Source organism: Oncorhynchus masou, chromosome 13 (genome assembly GCF_036934945.1).
Source record: "Oncorhynchus masou masou isolate Uvic2021 chromosome 13, UVic_Omas_1.1, whole genome shotgun sequence".
Taxonomy (NCBI): Eukaryota; Metazoa; Chordata; class Actinopteri; order Salmoniformes; family Salmonidae; genus Oncorhynchus; species Oncorhynchus masou.
In genome coordinates, this window is record NC_088224.1 from 63530912 (window position 1) to 63555728 (window position 24817).

At 47.7% G+C, this 24817-nt stretch overlaps 2 protein-coding genes across 5 annotated transcripts; one reads left to right on the forward strand and one right to left on the reverse strand.

Annotated features, from left to right (window-relative positions):
- Positions 1–616: 616 nt before the first annotated feature.
- On the reverse strand, positions 617–8648 carry rabgef1l (RAB guanine nucleotide exchange factor (GEF) 1, like). Of its 3 annotated transcripts, none has more exons than XM_064984681.1 (9): positions 8353–8648; positions 7408–7607; positions 6874–7049; positions 5438–5607; positions 5077–5158; positions 4750–4882; positions 4559–4650; positions 4166–4422; positions 617–4019 (listed from the first exon to the last, which is right to left on the reverse strand). In XM_064984681.1, the coding sequence occupies exons 2-9, from the start codon at positions 7584–7586 to the stop codon at positions 3630–3632; spliced, it is 1479 nt and encodes a 492-aa protein (XP_064840753.1). In that variant the 5' UTR covers positions 7587–7607; positions 8353–8648; the 3' UTR covers positions 617–3629. The 3 variants fall into 3 exon arrangements, with proteins under 3 accessions (XP_064840753.1, XP_064840751.1, XP_064840752.1); XM_064984679.1 differs by having other exon boundaries at positions 4559–4668; XM_064984680.1 differs by having other exon boundaries at positions 4559–4668; positions 7408–7610.
- On the forward strand, positions 7975–22764 carry LOC135552815 (caspase a-like). Of its 2 annotated transcripts, none has more exons than XM_064984682.1 (8): positions 7975–8029; positions 20493–20777; positions 20911–21020; positions 21461–21637; positions 21743–21983; positions 22099–22227; positions 22317–22426; positions 22547–22764. In XM_064984682.1, exons 1-8 carry the CDS (start codon positions 8014–8016, stop codon positions 22649–22651), a joined length of 1173 nt encoding a protein of 390 aa, XP_064840754.1. In that variant the 5' UTR covers positions 7975–8013; the 3' UTR covers positions 22652–22764. The 2 variants fall into 2 exon arrangements, with proteins under 2 accessions (XP_064840754.1, XP_064840755.1); XM_064984683.1 differs by lacking the exon at positions 7975–8029 and adding an exon at positions 19498–19603.
- Positions 22765–24817: the final 2053 nt, after the last annotated feature.

Genomic DNA, 24817 nt, shown 5'->3' on the forward strand with positions numbered 1-24817 from the left:
GATTTAAAAAAGGGCTCTGGCAGAAGGTGACCCTTGCACCAAAACAAGTTTGATTTCATAATCCATGATCAATAAGTTTGCCAGCCCAGCAAGTATATAAATGTGAAGCTGTGTCACAGTACTCAGATCAATATAAAGTATACACAAAACATTAGGAACACTTTCCTAATATTGAGTTGCATCCCCTTTTGTCCTCAGAACAGCCTAAATTTGTCAGGGCATGTATTCTATAAGGTGTTGAAAGCGTTCCACAAGGATTCTGGCCCATATTGACTCCAATGCTTCCCACAGTTGTGTCAAGGATGGATGTCCTATGGATGTTGGACCATTCTTAATACATACGGGAAACTGTTGAGCGTGAAAAACCCAGTTCAAAGGCACTTAAATATTTTGTTTTGCCCATTCATGGCACGCATACACAATCCATGTCTCAGGGCTTAAAAATACTTCTTTAACCCATCTCCTCCCCTTCATCTACACTGATTGAAGAGGATTTAACATCAATAAGGGATCATAGCTTTCACCTGGTCCTTCTATGTCATGGAAAGAGCAGGTGTTTTCTACTTACCCTAGATAGTCATGTTACTGTGGTGACAAAGGCTCGTAGACACAGAACGGTTTTTGAGTTATTTTATTCATCAACACCACAAACCCATGGACACTATAAAACAACACTGTCTCAATAAGTTACATTTAAATACAAGACCATGTTTAGCTACTCCATACAAAAACAAAACTATGGTTGTACAGATTTTTTACATTGCTTTTTCAAAAATACCTGATCATTGATTGTGTGTCATCCAATGCCTAGTTAATTCAGTTAGTGCTTAAATTGGATTGAATGGGATTTTAGCTTCCAGGTTTTGGCGAGCATTTGTATCTGATAGTTACAAATGTGATCAAATAAACATGATAAAATGTAAAAAAAGATCAAATATATAGGTAGTATGTAAATGTATTTTCTGTTGCATCAAAGACACTACTCTTCCAACGCAATGCCTACTGTTCCTTCATATATCCATCTAACCCTGAATGAATGGTTACTACATGGAGCTGAGATCTACATTGTTATGGCTATTGTGTTTGGCAACATTTACCCACAAAATATTTGTACAAATAAAATACACCACTGTAAATTAAAGCACTTACTAAAAGTACTTCACTTAGATAAAACCATACTAAATATGACGACTGAGAAACGGAAGACTTTCTTCTGACGAAGCAGCTGTTCAGCAGTCAAACAAGAGTGTAGGGATTTTTAGTATCTTCTAAACTCTGAACTGAAAATCATTTATTTTTTATATATATATAAAAAATAAAAAAATTGAACTATGATATTAATTTAGCCATTTGAATAGTCTAAACATCCTTATCCCCTCGCAGAAGACTGTAGTCTGAATGCCTCAAACAAACCTGGAAATGTAACTCATGTAACTATTCTCTACGCAATACTATTGTATAGGATTTAGAATGACTGCTAATGTAAACTTTACAAGAATTGTGTCTTTATTGCATCCAATAATTAATATCCACACAATAAAAAAATAAAAATCACTTCTCTAAACTGAGTGCATGACTGAACAGGTTTGGCATTTATATATATACAGTGGGGCAAAAAAGTATTTAGTCAGCCACCAATTGAGCAATTTTGTAATTTTCATCATTAGAAAAAAAAAGCCAGAAAATCACATTGTAGGATTTTTTATGAATTTATTTGCAAATTATGGTGGAAAATAAGTATTTGGTCAATAACAATAGTTTCTCAATACTTTGTTATATACCCTTTGTTGGCAATGACACAGGTCAAACATTTTCTGTAAGTCTTCACAAGGTTTTCACACACTGTTGCTGGTATTTTGGCCCATTCCTCCATGCAGATCTCCTCTAGAGCTGTGATGTTTTGGGGCTTTTTGCTGGGCAACATGGACTTTCAACTCCCTCCAAAGATTTTCTATGGGGTTGAGGTCTGGAGACTGGCTAGGCCACTACAGGACATTGAAATGCTTCTTACGAAGCCACTCCTTCGTTGCCCGGGCGGTGTGTTTGGGATCATTGTCATGCTGAAAGACCCAGCCACGTTTCATCTTCAATGCCCTTGCTGATAGAAGGAGATTCTCACTCAAAATCTCACGACACATGGCCCCGTTCATTCTTTCATTTAACACGGATCAGTCGTCCTGGTCCCTTTGCAGAAAAACAGCCCCAATGCATGATGTTTCCACCCCCATGCTTCACAGTAGGTATGATGTTCTTTGGATGCAACTCAGCATTCTTTGTCCTCCAAACATGAAGAGTTGAGTTTTTACCAAAAAGTTATATTTTGGTTTCATCTGACCATATGACATTCTCCCAATCTTCTTCTGGATCATCCAAATGCTCTCAAGCAAACTTCAGACGGGCCTAGACATGTACTGGCTTAAGCAGGGGGACACGTCTGGAACTGCAGGATTTGAGTCCCTGGCGGCGTAGTGTGTTACTGATGGTAGGCTTTGTTACTTTGGTCCCAGCTCTCTGCAGGTCATTCACTTGGTCCCTCCGTGTGGTTCTGGGAGTTTTGCTCACCGTTCTTGTGATCATTTTGACCTCACAGGATGAGATCTTGCGTGGAGCCCCAGATCGAGGGACATTATCAGTGGTCTTGTATGTCTTCCATTTCTTAATAATTGCTTCCACAGTTGATTTCTTCCAACCAAGCTGCTTACCTATTGCAGATTCATTCTTCCCAGCCTGGTGCAGGTCTACAATTTTGTTTCTGGTGTCCTTTGACAGCTCTTTGGTCTTGGCCATAGTAGAGTTTGGAGTGGGACTGTTTGAGGTTGTGAACCAGTGTCTTTTATACTGATAACAAGTTCAAACAGGTGCCATTAATACAGGTAATGAGTGGAGGACAGAGGAGCCTCTTAAAGAAGTTGTTACAGGTCTGTGAGAGCCAGAAATCTTGCTTGTTTGTAGGTGACCAAATACTTATTTTCCACCATAATTTGCAAATAAATCCATAAAAAATCCTACAATGTGATTTTCTGGATTTTTTTCTTCTCATTTTGTCTGTCATAGTTGAAGTGTACCTATGATGACAATTACAGGCCTCTCATCCTTTTAAGTAGGAGAACTTGCACAATTGGTGGCTGAATAAATACTTTTTTGCCCCACTGTATATATATATATATATACACACACACATATTTATAGACATATTCAGGGGAAATTTGGTTGTGGTTACATACACATGATCCTAACAGATGCCTCTCACCAGGGCTTCTGTACTCAGACTTGGAATCAGTCAGGAGTAATACAGGGGATAAAATCAATGGTCTGTGTCCCAACAGTCTTAAAAGGCTTCCGTTCCTTATCTCCTTTCCTTCATGACCATCGATGAAGGCAATATGCCTACGACCTATCTGGTACTCTTACTAATCAGTGCTGAAGACCGACCAGGAAAGTGGTCGATTTAAGAGTACTGGGGTACAGGCGACTGCAAGCATCTATTTTAAGGATGCATACAATGGGGAGGGTTGGAGTTACACTTCTTGGATACATTACAGGGAACCTATATGTGCATTAGAACAGGAGCCACTTTCCAGGGTGGAGAGAGAGAGAGTAACAAGTCCAGAGGGTCAGGGTGTTGGAGGTCAGCCGGCAAACAACTGCGGTTGGAGAGGAGGCGGCAGGAGGTCGTTCTCCACATTGTCAGCGTCTATGGCAGAAGAGGCGGGGGGGTGCATTTCCAGGGGGAACCTCTCCAACACATCCTGCACTTTGTGCTCCACCCCGTCCCTCCAGTCGATGAGGTCACTCTCCAGGCGGCGAGCTCCCTCCATGACGTGTTCCTGCCTCACGCCCAGCCCCGTCAGCAGGTCCAGACGCTCGTTCATCTCGCTGAAAGCAGCACTGCCTGGGGGGGAGGGGGCAGCCTGGGGCTGCTGGGGGGACGCCTGGCCTGACATGTGGAGCTCAAACACCTCAGCGCTAAGGTTCAGAGACTGGCCATCCAGCTTCTCTATGAAGGCCAACGCACAGCACTGCAGAGGGACAGAGAGAGAGGAGAGAAAGAGGGGGGTTAGGGGAATCACAAATTATATTCTTAATATGTGTACAGTGTATGTGTATTTGACTTTGTTTGGTACAGCTTGTCTGTCTGTTTGCTTTGCGTACACAGCCCTCTCACCAGGTTGGTAAAGTAGTATCCGTCCTCTCCGCTCATGAGGCGGCTAGGGTTACAGAAGCGGGTGATGTACTGGATGTTGGACTGCAGTCGCGGAGGGTTGGCCTTCAGGATGATGTAGATGAGGGTGGGCAGGAAGTCATCAGCAGATGCTGCCTCCTTCTTGGTGGTCTTGATGGCATTGAATATGTGCTTACTGCAGCGCGTGATGCAGGTCAGCTTGTCCCTGGGCACACGCTTCGAGTCCATCTCGATCACGTCTACAGGAAGTCAGGGTGGAACAGAGTGGTAGTTAATGTGCTATGATGACATTATACATTACATGCATGTTCAGTCAGTGTTTGGGTCTCGTTGTAAAAAAAACTAAAAACAAATGAATACAGGCTAAAGTCTGACCTGTGATGGCTTTGACCACATTATCAGACACCTCAGGAATCTCCTCATCCACAGGGACACACAGCATCTCAATGGTGACCCAATGCAAGGCCCTGCAACCCACACACACACTTTAGTGAACAGATGCACAAGGAGGCATACAGCAGCTTCAATGCTCATACTCAATATCATATCAGTTTCATTGTCTTTACCTGATTCTCTTCTGAACAGCCAGGTCTTTCTTCTCATCGTCTGTGGTCTCAGGACAAAAGACCTCATCGTAGAGACGTGTCATCATGTACCTCTCTACCTCGTCCATCACACTCTCCACGCGTTCCGACGACCCTGGGGTCAACACGGACACAGGCGGGAAAACAGCAAATGTGAGTCATTCAAGGCCTATTCAAGGCCTAGATAGCTCTCAGAAAGGATCAGAGTGTGTTCATTCTCACCTGCAACTTTATCATCAAGCCCCTGTTTCAAGATATCCTTAATGATCTGGTATTAGAGTATTAGAGGTGAGGAAAGGAGAGGTGTACCTTTGTAGTGTGTTTGCAGGCGGTCTGACAGGTTCTGGTAGAAGTCCTGAACACACTCAGACAACTCATCAGCACCCAGGTCCTGTGGAACAAGAGCACTATTAGCTTGAAGGGATTGTCGTATATTGTCCTTCATTTCAAGTTTAAGGGCGAGTTCACGCTGATGTTACTCCAGAGCATTGAGTGAATAACCAAATGTTGGTTTTTTGCATTTGTTTTTGGCATCCTTCTGTTCTACGATGAGGAAGTGAAATGGTCAAAACCCAAGCCGCAGGGGTGAATGAATAGAGGTAACACCCATGGGACTCATCAGGCTCTCCACATTCAGAAGCCACTGGTGCTATTGTAGTGTACTACTCACCCTCTTGCAGGCCATGCTCTCTGTGAAGGCCCTGCACTGTTTGAAGATCTCCCTGCCAGGTTTCAGTGTCTTGAGGAAGTCGATGAACCCTCGTGTGGTGCGGTCCGTCTCTAAGGGCTTGCGGCTCACTGAGGGGCTGGGGGTCGACTGGGCCTCGCCAGTTACAGAGTCTAGGAGGGTGGAGGACACAGATAATGAAGGGAATGATATGTCTGTGTGTATGTATAATATTCCTTAGGTGGTAGATATAACAGACTGGCTTTCAGCCAGCCTTTTGATGGGAAGCGGAGAAAATAAGGGTGGTTCTTTATTCATCTCATACTTTACCAGCACAGCTTGCGGAGTTGTGATTTCACAAAACATCCTTCTGCAATCTGATTTTAGCTAGTCCCTTTTTGCTACGCTTCAAATGCATGGTTCCACATGAAAGCAGTTGCCATACCAAGCAGTGATGCAGCCAGTCAAGATGCTCTCGATGCTGCAGCTATAGAACTTTTTGAGGATCCGAGGGCCCATGACAAATCTTTTCAATCCCCTAAGGGGCACCCGTGTTGCGGGTCAGTGTGGCGGATGTGTTGTTGCCTACCCACAACACCTGGGGGCGGCCCGTCAGGATGTCCAGGATCCAGTTGCAGAGGGAGGTGTTTAGCTTAGTAATGAGCTTCAAGGGCACTACGGTGTTGAATGCTGAGCTGTAGTCAATGAACAGCATTCTCACCTAAGTGTTCCTTTTGACCAGGTGGGAAAGGGCAGTGTGGAGTGCAATAGAGATTGTGTCATCTGTGGGTCTGTTGGGGCGGTATACAAATTGGAGTGTGTCCAGGGTGCCTGGAATGATGGTGTTGATGTGAGCCATAACCAGACTTTCAAAGCATTTCATGGCTACAGATGTGAGTGCTACTGGGTGATAGTCATTTAGACAGGTAAACTTCGTGTTCGTGGGCACAGAGATGGTGGTCTGCAGGAAAAATATAGGTATTACAGACTGGGTCAGGGAGAGGTTGAACATCTAGGGAACTGTAGCTGGATGCCCCATGTGACCTTCTTCCGAAGAGTTCTGAAAGAGGGGGGAAAGAGGAACTAGCCGTGAGGGATGAGCCGTGGGAGGAACTGTGCTCCAACATTATGCAGAGAGGGGATGCAGTGGTGGTTTGGATCTGCTCATCCCTCCAGTAATTTATTTTATTTTACCTTTATTTAACCAGGCAGGTCAGTTAAGAACAAATTCTTATTTTCAATGACGGCCTAGGAACAGTGGGTTAACTGCCTGTTCAGGGGCAGAACGACAGATTTGTACCTTGTCAGCTCGGGGGCTTGAACTTGCAATCTTCCAGTTACTAGTCCAACGCTCTAACCACTAGGCTACCCTGCCGCCCCAGTAACGGTAGAGAAAACACTATAAACTGTAAACCCTATCTCATAGACATGGAACCTACCTTTCTTGGGTGGTGTCTTTGCTGAGGGAGTGAAAAACTTAGTCACTGTGTTGATTTTCCGTGACTTCTCCTTAGTTTTCCTCTCTTCAAATTTGCTGAAGGGTGCGATGGCAGGCTGGGACTGGGCTGCCCCCTGGTGGTTGATAGCGTATGCTGCCTCCTCCTCCATCTGTAACCTGGGACACAGAACAGACATTGTTGTTACTACCACATGATCAATACTGAAGACAGACAGACAGTGGTCCCTAAATAAAACACGACAGATAAGGAAAGAATGTCAGAGATTAAAAAGGCAAGAATCATTTAAACTAATGACAGACAGCAACATGACACTGTTCCATTTGCCTCTGTGAAATTGGCTGTTGAAATGTTTATTAATCAATGTTTTGTCTTCGACTCCACCCCTCAATTTTAGCGGGGCATTCAGTGTTTGCCGCCGGGCTCCTCGATTTCAAATCGAGTGCTACGTCTGTCAACCCGGGCAGCAGCTGGGGGACGATGCATAACAAGCTTGATCAAACAGACAACACACACCTCTCTGCCAGAGCATGGTCCTCCTGGATCTGTTTGTGTTTGGTTTGTTGGTACTCCTCCCGCCAGCACTTGGAGCAGAGGCCCTGCCAGGCCACATTGCCATAGAAACCACATCCCTTCGTACACAACAGCTCTGACTGGTCCACATGGATCCCACGACGTTCCGGCCCATGGCTCATCCCTCACAGCTAGCAAGGATACTGCTGGGAATGACAAGAAAAATACAAGACTGTGAATGATGGCATGGTAGAATGATCAGCAGTCAGAAGTAGCCTAAAGCAAACTTGATGGCTATTACTTATTTATCAGGACTTGACACGGTTGAATGCCTACACACTATGGTCCACATTCAGGTTGAGGTATTTGATTTAAAAAAATATGTTTAGAGGTAGCTAGCATAATGACACATTTCAATTCAAACACTGAAGGAAATCTCAGTGAAATCCAGTGTATATCAAAATATGATTTCATACTGCGGCAGTGCTTACAACTTTACCACCCAAAGTGGAAATCTGACACCTCAATATGCCCATTTCTGGTGAATATGACAACTGACTCATATTGGTAATGCATGATAAGAAAAACAACACAGGAGGAATTTAATGGATGATCACAAACAATGGTAAAAATGTTTATGGCCTTCTAACTGTAACAAGTCCCAATAGTGAAGCTACACTTGAATTTGTTTGATGCCACATCACAATGTTAGCTAGCTAGCCATCCTGATTTATTAACACGCTAGCTAGCTAATACCAAATATTTTGTATAACTAACCTACTACTGTGTACTGTATAGCTGCAAGCAATGCACTGAGCTCAGTTCAGCTCTAACTAGCTGATGGCATTAGCTAACGTTAGCTAGGCTTCTTCTGGTAGCTAAATGTAAACAGTAAACCTTTAAACTTAGCTAAAAAAAACATAATTTAGTATTCTACAATGTACCCACCTGACCACTGGGTCCTGACCAGAGATAAATTGAACTAAGTAGGGTTTGGCTCACACTACTAGAAGCTAACGCTGGCTAGCGTGACAGTAATTCCTCGAGGACCCAACAAAGTTGACAAGCAATGCAACAATATCGTTAGCTGGCTAACAACATTCTGCGACTCCTTAGCTTTTAAGAAAGATTATTGAGTGTGGATAGTTCGTTTTTATGTAGCCATTGGCAATATCTGCTACCCACTCCTCTGAACCGAGGTAAAATCAGATTCAGGTTGGATATTCGACAGATATTCGCCTGTAGTTTTCCTTACTTCCACAAACAGGGGTTAGGGACCGTCAACATAGTGACAAATCAACATTTTCAAATGTCAATAGCTCTTTAACCATTACTCCTAAAACTTTCAAAACTGGTTGTAGCTAACCCGATGGCATAGACACACATTGCACACACTTGTTTTTGTCGATTTACATCTCGCACTATTTTCAATTATTTATTTACATTTTTGAATTTCAATAGCTTTTTGGTTATATGACCTACTGACTTCAAACAAGGTTCAGAATGTCCACTGACTACCCTTCTATATTGCACATCCTTTAGTTTGTCCATTTTCATTAATTTGGTCAACTTTAGAATTTTAATAGCTCCTTGGTCATGTGACCTACTGACCTCAAGCAAGGTTCAGAATGTCCACTCAGTGGGCCTACACATTGCACACCCTTTAGTTTGTCCATTTTCATCTCACACGTTTTCCCATTACTTTTTCAAACGTTCAAATGTCAAAAGCTCCTTGGTCATGTAACCTACAGACTTCAAACAAGGTTCAGAATGTCCACTCAGTGGGCCTACACATTGCACACCCTTTAGTTTGTCCATTTTCATCTCACACATTTTTACATTAATTTTTCAAACTTTCAAATATCAATAGCTCCTTCATCATGGGACCTACTGACTTCAAACAAGGTTCAGAATGTCCACTGACTACCCTTCTATATTGCACACCTTTTAGTTTGTCCATTTTCATGAATTTGGTCAACTTTAGAATTTCAATAGCTCCTTGGTCATGTGACCTACTGACCTCAAACAAGGTTCAGAATGTCCACTCTGTGGGCCTACACATTGCACACCCTTCAGTTTGTCCATTTTCATTGCACTCAATTTTACATACATTTTCAATGTTTCTAATTTCAATAGGTCTTTAGTCATGTCATCCACTGGACTAAAACAAGGTTCAGAATGTCCACAGACTACCCTTGTATATTGCACACAATTTTTATCTCCACGATTTTACAAACATTTTTAAACATTATAATTTCAATAGTTCCTTGGTAATGTGACCTACTGACCTCAAACTACATTCAGAATGTCCACGGACTGGCGGAGACGGGCACTGCGAGGCATCCAGTGTGGTAACCCGACGAAGCTGGCCGGAGCCCCGGGGAGAGTTCTCTTGTCTTTGTGAAGGGCAGGGCGCCCTGGAATGGGTTCGCCCTGAGAGAGGGGCCCAAGCCCTGGAAAGCGTTGTGAATTTGGCGGTGTCCGGTGAGCTCTCCCTGGCCCTTGAAAATCTGGGGGAGAAGGTGTGAATCTCACGCCGGGCTGTACCCATATCCGCAGCAGGTCTCCAAGGTGAACAGCCTCTGGAATGTTATAACAATGTAGGTAAGGGTTGGCAGAAATATCCGTAACTTCGGGATAAGGATTGGCTCAAAGCACTGGGTCTGTCGGGCTGGGGTGCGAAGCGGGGCTCGAGGCCGGCTGGGGGAGCAGTCACTCCGGAGCCCTCCTCTCGCCACCATTGGAAGTTCGTTGTGCGGCCCATCTCACGGTCTCTCGTGCGTGGTCTTGCAAGGGTCTGCGTGCGGGGGCTCGTCGGGGTGGTGTCCGTCGGCGGGCCGAAGGCGAACCGGCTGGGGGTTGGATCTGGAGGTTGGTGGTGGCAACTCTGGATGTGCGCCAGGTCCTTCTCGCGGATCTCCCAGCTACGGCGCTCGCCAGCCCCACACATTGTAAGTTGGGAGGTCTCCTCTATGCCCACTCGACTTGAGGTGGAGACTAATCCCATTGGTCCTGCAGTGATAGGGTATTGCATGGATCTGGCTCATGCCCTACGAAGTATCTCCAGCTTGTCTGGAGGGTAAATTGATTTGATTTGCTGCAGAACCATAAAACGGACGGAAGAAGCCTAGGTTCCCTCTGGGCACGGATCACTGAATGTCAACTTGATGAAATTCAAAGGAGTGTACCCACCTGTCGCGGTCACACTCAAATCACCCGTGGGGTGACTGTGACCCCCTCATGTCAAAGTGAGGAATATCGAGGAAGCGCTGGTAAAGGTGGCTTCCTGTGGCTCTGTCCCGGAGGGCGACTGGGAAAGCAAATTATTGAAAGGGGATGATCATTTTCTGTTGCTTCTTCCGAAACCCGGTCGATGGTGCCACTAAATACTGCAATGGATAGTGAAACCACAGCCAAGGGAGCGGGCTTGACAGAATCAGCGGGTAAAGAAGCCCCTGTTGAGCTTGACTGTAGTTTGGTGCACAGTGAAGAGACATGAGAGGTGTAGAATAAGAGGGAGACTTTGGCCGGCAGTGAAATAACACTACTTTTTCACTTTCCCGGTGAGGCGGGGAGGCCAGCCCCGGGTGCTCGCGCTGGGTGCGACCCGCTCCGGGGAAAGGGGCAGGTGGGGAGTTAGACTGGAGCGGTACACCTGTCAAAAGGTAATGTAGGTGTCCTAAGGCGAGCTAAGGGAGGACAGAAACTTCCGTGGAGCAGAATGGCAAAAGCTCGCTTTATCTTGATCTTGATCTTTCAGTATGAATACAGACCGTGAAAGTGGGGCCTCACGATCCTTCTGAATTTTTTGCTTTTAAGCAGGAGGTGTCAGAAAAGTTAACACAGGTATAACTGGCTTGTGGTGGCCAAGCACTCATAGCGACGTTGCTTTTTGATCCTTCGATGTCGGCTCTTCCTATCATTGTGAGGCAGAATTCACCAAGCGTTGGATTGTTCACCCACTAATAGGGAATTGGGTTTAGACCATCGTGAGACCGATTAGTTTTACCCTACTGATGATGTGTTGTTGCAATAGTAATCCTGCTCAGTAAGAGAGGAACTGCAGGTTCAGATATTTTATGTATTTGATTGGATGAGGAGCCAATGATACGAAGCTACCATCTGTGGGATTATGACTGAACCCCTCTAAGTCAGAATCCCCCCTAAACTTAAGGATACCGTAGCACCGCGGATCTTCGGTTGGCTCGGGATAGCCTGCCTCTTTTGGCAGGTGAGTAGAGCCGTTTGTGACAGGGTTGGGGTGCGGCTGGATGAGCTTCCTCCCCTCTCCTGATGCACAGCCACATGTTCACAGGGAAGCTGGTGCTAAATCACTTGTAGACAACCTGATTCTGGGTCAGGGTTTTGTACGTAGCAGAGCAGCTCACTCACTGCGATCTATTGAAAGTCAGCCCTCGATCCAAGCTTTTGTCGGGGATGGAAGGCGTCTTCCTCCACCATCCTCCTTCTTTACTTATGGGTTACCAGGTGCATGCAGAAGGGCCAGGGGCCAGACACAGAGTGTGAGAGAGTCCAGGCAGGCAGGTAGAAGGCATACGACATTGACATTGGGCTCTGGATAGGTGGGGGGCTAGGTGGTGATCGCCCATCCGTCCGGGCCCGTCCTCTGCTGGGACTGTGAGTCAGGTTGGGACTCACTGTGGAAGTAAAAAGGTCACCAGATGCACGAGGAGGCCTCCCTTAATTAAGGAGGGGGGCACTCAGAGTCCGAGCAGGGACAGCCAGACTCATTGGCTGGGGGCAGCACTAAGGCTGTAGAGGTTGGGGATAAAAGTTGGCGGGTCACCAGGTGCACAGAGCTTGTTTCAGGTTACTAGGTGCACAAGGACGCCTCCATCAAAGCGTGGGGCACTCCGAGTCCAAGCAGGGGCTTGGTGTAGCACTCAGGCCATAGAGTTTGGAGTGGGGACTTAGTCTGTGAGCAGAAAAAAGCGGGTGGGTCACCAGGAGCACAGAGCCTGTTTTGGGTTACCAGGTGCACGTGGTCCTTGACAGCAGGACTATAGACATTTTAGTAATTCCAGGGAGTAAGCTATACTCTAAGGCCAAGGGAGGGGGGTGTTGACCAGGTAGGGAGAGTAGGTGTGGAGGCCTGGAGGTCTGTAGTTCCAGGGAGAAGCAGGCAGGCGTGCAGGGAGTGTAGGCCTAGAGGCCAGGAGTCAGAGGTCACATGACCAGGGAGCAATTGAAATTTGATCATGTCAAAAATGTATTGTAGCGACCCGCACAGACAGCTGTGTGTTATGTGTTAGGCTAGGAGGTGGTTGTGTTGTACTGACCAGTACCCGGTGTTCGCGAGGTCCGACATGTCAATCAACCTGCTATCTGCCAATCACGGGAATGCCTGGAATGTTCTGATGCCGGGCATCCTGGTGGTTGGCGGAGTGGCGTGGAGGGGGGTTGGGCAGGGGGGTGGAGCATTGGAAGTTAAGACCAGGTTCAGCCTTTATTCTCTCTCTCTTACGTCTGGGCTTCCCAAGAGAAGGTCACGATTGGCTTGTGGGTTATCTGTCATCTTTTTGGCGTGTGCTACGGCCCAAACAGTAGCCTGTGTAAAGTTGGATAAATAAACCGTCAATTCGCAAACTCAAGCCTCTGTCTGGACAATTGTTCATTTATGATCTAGGCAGGTCATTACATTGGTGTCAGAAGTAAAAACGTTGTTACAAGTTAGCCAGCTAGCTAGCTGACTTATGTGGCTAGCTACCGTAGGTGAGAACGGGGATTGAAAATGCGTCGAGGGAATCTGAAAGTGAAGGTGGAGGTAGGGGACGATTATGGCCAAGGAGGTGCGTGTGAATGGACGTCGGGGGTTCTGTCTGAGGAGATCGCCAGGGCGTCGGAGCGCAGAGGCCGCTTGAGGGAGGACGTTAGAGCGATGGCGGCTGAAGCGGGCATGAGTGCTTTGTCGACTGTATTTCGCGCGGATTCTGGTGGGCGGACCGAAGTGGCGACGTCGACGCGGCGTGACGAGGAATCTGGGGCTCAGGATGTAAACAAACATGGCGGCACCCAGTTCCCGGCTGCGTCCGTATCTGTTAAGACCCCGAAGTATTCCGGTAAGGCGGATTGGGAAGCTTTTCATGCTCAGTTTGAACTGTTAGCTCATTTTAGGGGTGGTCGGATGAAGAAAGGGCACTGCAGTTGGCTTTATGCCTCATGGATGAAGCTCTGGCCTGTTTGATATTGATTAGCCCCGAGGACAGGCATGATTATGGTGCTTTAGTGGGAGCACTGAGGAGGCGCTATGGACAGTGTGTACAGCCCGGGCTACTGCGCTCCGAACTGAGTAATAGACGCAGGCAGCCTGGAGAGCCTCTACGGGTGCTAGCTAATGACATTGAGAGCCTCTCTCGGCGGGCATATGCTCACATGCCCCCTCCGTGCAGAGCGAGCTAGCACGGGACCAGTTCATACGGGCGCTCTCTCCTACGGAGCTGCGCATACAGACCCAGCTGGCTCATCCTGAGTCAGTGCAGACAGCCTTGGAGATGGCTTTGGAGAGGGAGCTGGTGTGGGCTGGGGCTTCAGCTGGGGCTTTGGTGGGGGTGCAGGGAGACACACCCTCTGTGCGAGCTGGGGGCAGAGCAGCCCGGAGCCGGAAAAGCCTGCTTGGGTGGCCGAAATGACAAAACTCATTCGGGCTGTGTCGCTACAGGCGGCACGAAACACAAGCCCTGGTCCCAGGGTCTGCTGGGGTTGTGGCCAGCCAGGCCATCTGCGCCGAGATTGCCCCATGTCCCCCAGAGCTCAGGGAAACGGCTCGGGGTCCGCATAGACCGGGTAGTGCGGACCCCTGGCTTTCTATCCCAACCACCATCATCTTCAGGAGGAGCCCACCGGCACAGACGGGGAAGCAAGGCTCCACTTCCCCCAGAAGCAGACGAGGGCAAGCTGATGGAGCCTGTTGTTGTGGTGGGCCAGACCTGTGTTGGGGACTTTTGTCATGTCCCTGTCACTGTGGAGGGGGTGCCCTGCTCCGCCCTGGTGGACACTGGGTCCACAGTAACCCTGGTGAGGCCAGATATTGTGCCAGGTTGGACTCAGTGTGAGCCTACAACTGTGCAGCTCCGCACAGTCACAGGTGAGCTGGCACCCATGAAAGGGAAGGGAATAATGACTCTGACAGTAGGGGGCAGGACTGTGCGTCATCCTGTGTGGGTGGCGGCTGTGCAGGACCCTTGTATCCTGGGGTTGGACTTTCTTAGGAGCACAGGCTGCCAGTTAGACCTAAATAGGGGCACACTGAGCTTCCAGGGAGGGACGGAAGTCACCATGGCTCCCCCTAATGTCACATTCACTAAACCCAACAAACCCTTTACTCCAACAGTTAAAGCAGCAGAGACTCATGGCTGCGCCCCCTCCCCCACAGCTGTGTGTGACTTTTCCCCAGTCCCCCTGTTACCTACGGCGGTGTGTTACATTCCCCCAGCTACCTCCATGACACAGCCCTCTGTGAGCCCGGGCCACAACCCCCCAGCCCAGCTACCCCAGATGGGAGAGGAGAGGACACTGTCTGCAGTGAGGGAGATATGGGGGAGGAACTGTGTTGGTCTTGACCCCGAGCAGCAGGAACGGTTGTGGCAGTTGCTGTTTGAATTCAGAGACAGCTTTGCGTTGAGTGAGGAAGAGGTGGGTCAGACTCATCTGGTGCAGCATGAGATCGACACAGGTGATGCTCGACCCATCAAGATGCGTCCCCGCCGTATCCCGCTGGCACGCCAGGAGGCGGCAGACAAGGCTGTGTTGGAGATGCAGCGGGCAGACTTCATTGAGCCCTCAGACAGCCCCTGGGCGGCGCCAGTCGTCATGGTTCCGAAGAAGGGGGGCAAGCTGAGGTTCTGTGCGGACTACAGGCGGCTGAATGAGGTAACCAGGAAGGACTCATACCCCATACCACGTATCGATGAGTCACTGGACCTGGTTAGGGGGTCCTCCTGGTTCTCCTCACTAGACCTCCGCAGTGGCTACTGGCAGGTGCCCCTCTCCCCAGAGGCCAGAGCCAAAACTGCGTTCTCCACTAACAGAGGACACTGGCAGTTCAAGGTCCTGTGCTTTGGCCTGTGCAACGCTCCAGCTACTTTTGAGCGTTTGATGGACAGGGTGCTGGATGGCATCCCCCGACAGCAGTGTCTGGTATACCTCGATGACATCCTGGCCCATGACAGCTCCTTCCAGTCAGCCCCGGGGGCGCTACGGCGTGTGCTGGAGAGGGTGGCTGCCGCAGGTCTGAAGCTCCACCCCGAGAAGTGCCACTTCATGAGGAGAGAGGTGTCCTTCTTGGGCCACCTAGTGGGGAAGGAGGGGATCAGCACCATGGAGGACAAGGTAGGGGCTGTCAGAGACTGGCCCACCCCCACCGACCAGCGTCAGCTGAAGAGCTTCCTGGGCCTGGCCTCGTACTACAGGAGGTTTGTACGGGACTTCTCAAGCATTGCTGCTCCACTGAACCGCCTGCTGCCGAAGGACAAGGCTTTCACTTGGACAGTGGAGTGTGAGGAGGCGTTCAACACCCTCAAACGTGCACTGATCGGGGCCCCGTGCTCGCCCCCTGACCTCACCTTGCCCTTTATCCTGGACACAGACGCGAGCAATGTGGGCATGGGTGGGGTGCTGGCCCAGGTGGGGCCAGAGGGGAGAGAGTGGTGGCGTACTTCAGCAAAACATTTGACAAACATGAGCGCCGCTACTGTGTCACCCGGCGGGAGCTCTTGGCTGTTGTGGCTTCCGTCAAACACTTCAAGTACTACCTGGGTGGTCTGCCCTTTACTGTAAGGACTGACCACTCTGCTCTCCAGTGGCTCATGTCTTTCAGAGAGCCAGAGGGGCAGGTGGCACGCTGGTTGGAGGAGCTTCAGCCGTATGACTTCACGGTGGTGCACAGGGCAGTGGCACGCCACTCCAACGCCGACGCCATGTCCCGTCGGTCCTGTACTGCAGACGGCTGCCGCCACTGTGAACGGAGAGAGGGACGGGAGAGAGAGCTGCGGGCAGATGAGGGTGTCTGTGCCACAGTGTGTCGGGCGAGCAGGCATGTCTGCTGCGAGCTGCAGACTGTCGACGTGGCTGAATGGCGGCAGCAGCAGGGACGGTACACAGACCTACAGCCAGTGCTACAGTGGGTAGAGGCGCAGGTGAGGCCACCATGGGAAGAGGTGACAGCGCTCTCACTCGCGACCAAAGGGTTGTGGTCGAAGTTTGAGAGACTGCGGCTGGCTGATGGCGTGCTACAGCGGGCATGGAAGGAGTCAGCTACGGGAGAGGAGAGGTGGCAGGTGGTGGTCCCAAAAGCATTGCGGGAGGCTGTGCTCCAGAGTACTCATGGGGGTGGGGACTGGACACTTTGGGGTCACAAAAACACTGCGCCGTCTCCGTCAGGGCTTCTACTGGGGGCAGCACAAGAGGGATGTGGAGGACTTTTGTCGCCGCTGTGACAACTGCACAGCGAGAAAGGGCCCCCAGGCCGCTCTCATGCTCAGCTCCAACAGTTCCCAGTGGGGGCTCCCATGGAGAGGGTGGGAGTGGATGTAGTTGGGCCGTTCCCCACCACAGACAGTGGAAACCGCTGGGTGCTCACGGCCATGGACTATTTCACAAAATGGCCCGAGGCCTATGCTCTGCCTGACCAGGAGGCAGAGACCATCGTCGACGCCCTGACAGCGGGGATGTTCAGCAGGTTTGGAGCTGCAGAGTCCATCCACAGCGACCAAGGCAGAAACTTTGAGTCCCGTGTGTTCGCCACCATGTGTGAGAGGCTGGGTATGGACAAGACCCGCACTACTCCTCTCCATCCTCAAAGTGATGGCCTTGTGGAGCGCTTCAACAAAACGCTTGGACAGTAGCTGGCCATCGTCTCTTCCAAACACCAGCGTGACTGGGACAAGCACCTGCCTGTGGTCCTCATGGCATGCCGCTCCGCTGTCCAAGACTCCACCTCCTGCACGCCTGCCCTCCTCATGCTGGGGAGAGAGATCCGCACCCCTGCGGAGATGGCGTTTGGTCGGCCCCTGGATAGCCCTCATGTTCCTCCGGGGCCGGAGTATGCCCGGAGACTCCAGGACCGCCTGGAGACAGCCCACACCTTCACCAGAGAGCAGCTGGTGAATGCAGGTGTGAGGCAGAAAAGGAACTATGACGTGCACACCCGGGGAAGGCACTTTGTGGCTGGGGAGCTGGTCTGGGTCTACAGCCCCCTAAGGAAAAAAGGCAGATGTCCCAAGTTGGACAGTCACTGGGTGGGACCCTGCAGTGTCCTGGAGAGGGTAGGGGAGGTTGTGTACCGGGTGCAGCTTCCTCCCAGGGGGAGAAAGGTGGCACTGCACCGGGACAGGTTAGCCCCATACAGAGGGGCCTCTTTTCCCCAAACCCCAGGAACCCCCACAATTCCCCTCTCTGGCAATGACATTCTCCAGGCACCCACCCTCAGGTGCCGCAGACAAGGCTCCAGACAGCCCACTCCCCCTGTCTCCCCCCCTGTGTCACCGCGTGGTTCCCCAGAGCCACGGACTGTATTACCCGTTCCCGCTTCCTTGTCCCCCATATCCCTGCCTTCATCCCCTGGTTCCCAGAGGGGCACTCTGCGACCATCATGGCCACGCAGGCAAAGGAGACCTCCGGGTCGCTTCAGAGACTTTGTTTGTTCCCTCGGGGACGAGGGACTTTGTGGTGGGGGGGCTGTGTAGCGACCCGCACAGACAGCTGTGTGTTATGTGTTAGGCTAGGAGGTGGTTGTGTTGTACTGACCAGTACCCGGTGTTCGCGAGGTCCGACATGTCAATCAACCTGCTATCTGCCAATCACGGGAATGCCTGGAATGTTCTGATGCCGGGCATCCTGGTGGTTGGCGGAGTGGCGTGGAGGGGGGTTGGGCAGGGGGTGGAGCATTGGAAGTTAAGACCAGGTTCAGCCTTTATTCTCTCTCTCTTACGTCTGGGCTTCCCAAGAGAAGGTCACGATTGGCTTGTGGGTTATCTGTCATCTTTTTGGCGTGTGCTACGGCCCAAACAGTAGCCTGTGTAAAGTTGGTTTAATAAACCGTCAATTCGCAAACTCAAGCCTCTGTCTGGACAATTGTTCATTTATGATCTAGGCAGGTCATTACAGTATGTAAAGTTAAGTGAGATGAAAATTGACAAACTAAAGGGTGTGCAATGTGCAGGCCCACTGAGTGTACATTCGGAACCTTCTTTGTCAGTTGGTCACATGACCAAGGAGCTATTGAAATTTTAAATTTAGAAAAATTTGAATGTAAAAGTTTGTACTTTGTTTACGCTCCCTAACTAATTCAACTAGGAATACAAAAATGCTGCTCACATTTCATCGTGTTTATTAGCTTTTCAAAGTGAATTAATGACCAAATCGTGAAAAACAATCGTGCAATGTTGTGCGCAATTTTTCCAACATCATGACACTAATTTGGAGTCTGTGGCTCAAGTGGTTTGAAAGCTATTGAGGTTTGAAAGCGCGAAATTCAGTCGAATATCCACTTGAAACTAGTTAGACCTCGGACTTCTGACAGACAGGTTTGTTTACGTAGCGTCACCCTTCTTCCTCGTTATCCAACAGCGCTCTCTTGAGACCATTTTGAGGGGTGGGTGGGCCAAGAGCCCGGAGTGGCAGAATTAACGGGTTCGGTTGGAGTGTAATCCCAATTGGATGCCATTTAGCATTTACCGTTTGACCATAGCTTTAAAGTAGGGAGGGCAGCTCCCCTTATCGCTCCATAGTTATGCATTTAACTAGCTGCAATGTATCATTTTCGTTTGCACAGACAATACACACATTTACAAGTGAATGAAATGTAAATGAAAGCCCATTCAATATATGATGTTACAGTTATAAGTTAGCTATGTACATTGTAAGTACAAATATACTTTCCCTAATTGTATATCTTGTGAATCAGAAAAATACAACATATTTTTCAATGCATATCACGTAAATGTAAATCATGTAAATCTATGCACCAAACCTGCCAATCAGGTTACTGTATAAAATATATGGGAAATTGCTAAGACTTTTTATGACGTTAAAACTCCAGTAGCCCAGGCCGAAAAGTATTTGGTAGACAACAGGTAGTGATAGTGTCATCAAGAAAACGCATAGGCATATCTTTATCCTATCCGAAATAGCTGGCAGAAAGAAGAGCATAGCTTCATCCACTTCATCTAAGGAATGGCAGGTAAATCATTATAATGTAAACATTATCGTCTGTTTTGCTTATGTAAAAAAGTTTAAACAAACATGGTATGTATTTGAACTACTCAAATATATAAATATAAAGAATATTGCAATGTTTTTGTTGTAATTTGGGGAAATTGTTTTGCATTTCTACAGCATGCAAACTTTCACTTTCGCTATGGCTCTCGAACTCAAGACCAACCTGCACGACGCACGGTCTATCCCCTATTTATCTATCGGGAATAGTTCATTTGATAATAATGTGTGTGTGTGCGTGTGTGATAATTTGTTTATCTTTCTCTCTTTGTGTGTGTGTGTGTGTGTGTGTGTGTGTGTGTGTGTGTGTGTGTGTGTGTGTGTGTGTGTGTGTGTGTGTGTGTGTGTGTGTGTACCTTAGCCCTTGGTGTCCTTTAGGGCTATGTGTGTATGTCTGGATTACATTTATGATATACCCATTGATTCTTGAAGAATATAACTTATAGATGACTCATGAGTTTAGTTCAATTGTCTTACCCATCAAAATATAAATTATTGGTTTAATATATATTGGTTTATTAATTTGTGTGTTAACAATGTTATTTGTTAACAAACACTGTATAGCCTCAAAACATGGTTAAAACTATAATGTTGATATCAGTCTTTGCATCCATAGCTTTGTCCATGAGTTTGAGAGTGGTTACATTTCACCAGCCCCATCCCTCAGCTGTTTACCAAATCAATGGTGGGGTGTAACCTTGTTATTGTTCGAGCTGCAGATGGCCACTTTAAAGGATGAATAGGAGTGTATAATACACTGTATGCACAATTACAAAGCAGATGCATAAGACTTAGACATCGCTCTAACAATGATTCAATTGTAGCTCTGATGAATTCCTATTTACTTTCACCAGACAAGGTGCTCTCCAAGGCTCGCATTACATTCATAGACAGTGTGACGAAGCCAGTGATCAAGCAGCTCCTGGACGACCTTTTGGAAGACCAGGTGCTGAACGATGAAGAGACAGAATCGGTGATGGAGGAGAACAGCACTGAGACAAAGCAGGCACGATGCCTCGTCGATATGGTGTTGAAGAAAGGGAGGAAAGCCAGTGAGAAGATGATTGCCCGAGTTCAGGAGAGAGATCCTGGACTTTATGACAAATTCGGTCTGGACCCCAGGCAGCCGGCCAAGATGAGTGAGTGAAACTGATGCACCATTCAGTGAGGTCTGTCACTATCCCAAACTTCTCTTAGACCTGATAAGAGTTTTTTTTTTTTTACTTTGCAGATACTGTAAATTAAATGTAACATGCTGTGTTTTCCCTGCAGCACCATCATCGCCCCAGTTGTCACAGCAGGAGGTGCGCCAAGTGTCCTCTGTCCTCATCCCCAGCACCAGTGACTTTAAGGAGGGCATTCTTCAGAGGAAGGGATGCGAGGTTTGAGCTCCACTTGGTTGTCAAAGGATAGATCAGTGTACATGTATCGGTTTTCTGAGTGCCCCAAAATAATTAGCATCTGAGTTTATAGTTCTCTTATTAGACCAATGAGCTTGCTAATGAACCCCTGGGGTTACCTGTGGCACAGTTTAGGAAACACAGTCATTTGAGTTACAATACATTTAAAAAATATATATTTAAAAAATAAGTCTTGGCGTGAAAGTCCTACAGTGTAAACAAACTATCAAAGTTTCAATTTGTAATTTCACAAACTGCAATAACTGTGTAACAATGTGTACCTACACCATTATTACAGAGTGGTTTTAGGGCGACTTGTAAATTGGGACCAATTTTCCCACATATTGTGATTGAGTTGAATTGTTGCTATGCTGTATTTCTGTTAAATAACCTTTGCACCTGTCATTGCTTTGCACTATAAGATTTACCCTCCAATGGATAAGTCTGGTCGGAAGCGCTTGGCCCTGCTCATAAACAACGTGGAGTTTGATGATAAGAACATGCTGAGACAAGGTGCAGTGAAGGACGAGGAGAACATAGAGAGACTTCTCAGGGATCTGGGATATGATGTGGTGAAACATAGAAACCTGTCTGGACAGGTACACAGGGGGAGGAAACATCTCCCCTGCCTCCAGAAGAATGTCTACATGTTTCCTTAGTCTATGGTTTGTCTCCACTATGACTGACTCAGTGTGCTCTTGCAGGAGATGGATGAGGCTGTGAAAGCATTCTCTAAACGTGAGGAGCACTTATTGTCGGACAGCGTCTTCGTGGTGATGATGTCTCACGGGGAGCTGGGAGCCATCATGGGTGTCCACTACAAGGAAGGGGACCCTAAACCTGATGTCTTCCTCATCACCAACATCTTCACACACCTGAATACAGATAACTGCAAAGCACTGGTTAACAAACCCAAAGTCATCCTCATTCAGGCCTGCAGGGGAGGTGATCCTTTCATTGAAAAAAAAAATGTTTTTCCAAAATGTATGTAAACCTTTTGTACTGACTTTAACTTGAGTAGAATGCCTCCATATTAAAGAGGATTTGCCTGTTATTTCAGGCAATGACGGGTTTGTTTGGGTCAGTGACGCGGTGGCTGGGCCCAGCCATGACCTGGAGTTAGAGAGTGACTCAATCAAGAGGGAACACAACGAAAAGGACTTCATCTCCCTCCTGTCCTGCACACCATGTTAGTGGGTCATATTAACACATTCTCAGGCATTATATTGTTTGTAAATTACTGTGAGTAAACCCTCATTATATTCCCTGCCCTTTCAGATACTAAGTCCTACAGAGATCCAAAGATGGGCACCTTTTTTATCCAACACATCATGGAGACATTCAACACCTATGCCTGTGATGATCATATAGAAGAATTATTCAGGAAGGCAAGTATCTGGAAACAGAACAGTTGACAATGTTCTTCCCTCATTGCGCTGTATGGAATAATTGATCACCTTTGATTTACTTTGAGCCACAATAACATGTTGGTATTTTCTTCCATACAGGTCATGGTTCGCTTTGAAGATTTCCACATGGGAAAAGGCAGACAGATGCCAACCAAAGACCGAGCCACTCTAACAAAGCACTTCTACCTCTTCCCAGGCCTCTGAGTAGTTGTGATGGTTGATGAATTGTACTGTAATCACAATGGAGGAATAAGGGAGGAAAATTGTTTCGGATTTTCTGTATGAAACCATAATTCACAATAAAGTGTTTGGTGTCACCACTATGTTTTAATTTATACTTATAATGAACCTTTTAACACATTACTTTATCATCAACAAATTCTGTATTATTAGCAAATTAAAATATCCTTTAGAGCTAGGTTGTCTTTTGTTCCAGCCCTGCTCTAACACACCTGATTTAGCTAATCAAAGTCAAGATCAGCAGCTAATTAGTAGAATCAGGTGTGTTAGAGCAGGGCTGAAACAAAAGTCTATAGGGTAGGCTACCCAGTAGCTTTCCAGGTGGAAGACTGGCCATTCCTGTTTTAACATTTGGAAGATAAGCAAAATAAGTCTGGGTGACAAAAGCAAGGTGTGCCAAAATAAAAGATCTCACAGAACTCAAAAACATTTAGATGGGATATGCCTTTGGCTACAAATGAAAAGTAGGTTAATTTTGCCTATCCACTATTGTTAGACAGTGAGCAAGCTTGCTTATGGATTGGTGCTACTATTATTTCGGGAAGGAGATGTAGATTTTTTAAAACCATAGATGATATTTAAACCTATGACTTGTCTCCATCATAAAATGTTTTTTCAATGACTAGCAGGTCTATTCAAGCTGAGTTGCTACTCCTGTGTGCTACTTGGTATGAATGAAACTAAGTAGGCTGGTATGGTTACCAGTGGCCAATTTGGCATAACTGCTCGGCACCCAGGCTCTGGAATGAAGGTTATAGTTTTGTTTTTTGAAAATTATAGTCTGTAATAAAGCCCTTTTGTGGGGGAAAACTCATTCTGATTGGCTGGGCCTGGCTTCCCAGGAGTGGTGTGTATTCATGGATGCCAAGAAAGATTGACCAAGAAAAAGATAAATAGTTTATCTTTCTCTGCGTTTCAGAATTTTTCTTCAATTCATAAGAGGCTGAATGTATCTCACCGGAGAAAGCATCTGAGCGAGCGAAACAGCGCCCCTCTGTCTCTCTATGTGTAGTGTAATAACGGAGCTGTGAGTCGGGAAGCAGGTGCAGGTGAAACATTTAATAAGACAACAAAACCAGGAACGAGACAAATCCATGTGGCTAAATGCCGGTAACTGATGAGAAAACATGAGAGTGACATAAAGGTGAAGAAATTATGAAGGTAAAGTCCAGGTGTGAATCATAATGACAAACAGGTGCGAGTAATGATGAGTGCCAGGTGTGCGTAATGATGAATCCCAGGACCGATGGTTAGTATTCTGGCGATGTCGTACACCGGAGGGGAGGAGCAGGAGAATATGTGACAGTACCTCCCCTCTGATGCGCGGCTCCAGCCGCAGGATGACACCGTCCAGAGGGACGACCCCAAGGATGAGGAGCGGGTCGGTCCGGGTGGCAAAGGTGGAAATCACGGATGATGTTGGGGTCCAGAATGTCCTCCACCATAACCCAACACCGCTCCTCTGGGCCATATCCCTCCAAGTCCACCAGATACTGGAGCCAACCTCCATGACGTCGGAAGTTCAGTAGGGATCTGACAGCATCGCCGGACCCCCTCAATGTCCAGGGGTGAGGTGGAGCTGTGTCGTGGGGGACAGTATCAGCGAGGGGACCAGGAACCACCGCCCTGAGAAGGGAGACATGAAAAGAGGGTGAGATACGATAGTGACTAGGTAGTTGCAACCTGTATGTCACTTCGTTGACACTCCGGAGAACCTTGAACGGCCCCATAAACTGGGGGCTCAGTTTCTTGCAGGGCAGGAGGAGTGGGAGGTTCCTGGAAGAGAGCGTTTAATAAAATAACAAAACCAGGAACGAGACAAATCCATGTGGCTAAACGCCGGTGCACAAGGACAATACCAACTGGTGAGAAAACATAAAAGAGTGACATATAAAGGGGAGGAAATTATGAAGGTAATGAAGTCCAGGTGTAAATCATAATGATTGACAGGTGCACGTAATGACGAATCCCAGGACCGGAGGTTAGTATTCTGTTAGTATTCTGGCGACGTCGTACACCGGAGGGAAGGAGCAGGAGAAGATGTAACATGTCGGCCATCTATCTGATGCTGTCCGGTTCAAACTAGTATGACATTGTTGCCACCCGCAGCAAGGATTGCAAGTGATGCCA

Excerpts from the sequence above, each read along its gene's own strand:
- rabgef1l (XM_064984679.1), bottom strand. The coding sequence starts at position 7,586 with ATGAGCCATGGGCCGGAACGTCGTGGGATCCATGTGGACCAGTCAGAG. Across the intron at positions 7,050-7,407 it reads GACCATGCTCTGGCAGAGAG|GTTACAGATGGAGGAGGAGG; the intron begins GTGTGTGTTGTC and ends TCTGTGTCCCAG. Across the intron at positions 4,883-5,076 it reads CCTGCAAACACACTACAAAG|GGTCGTCGGAACGCGTGGAG; the intron begins GTACACCTCTCC and ends TGTTGACCCCAG.
- LOC135552815 (XM_064984682.1), top strand. Across the intron at positions 21,021-21,460 it reads TTCAGAGGAAGGGATGCGAG|ATTTACCCTCCAATGGATAA; the intron begins GTTTGAGCTCCA and ends TTGCACTATAAG. Across the intron at positions 22,427-22,546 it reads TAGAAGAATTATTCAGGAAG|GTCATGGTTCGCTTTGAAGA; the intron begins GCAAGTATCTGG and ends TCTTCCATACAG.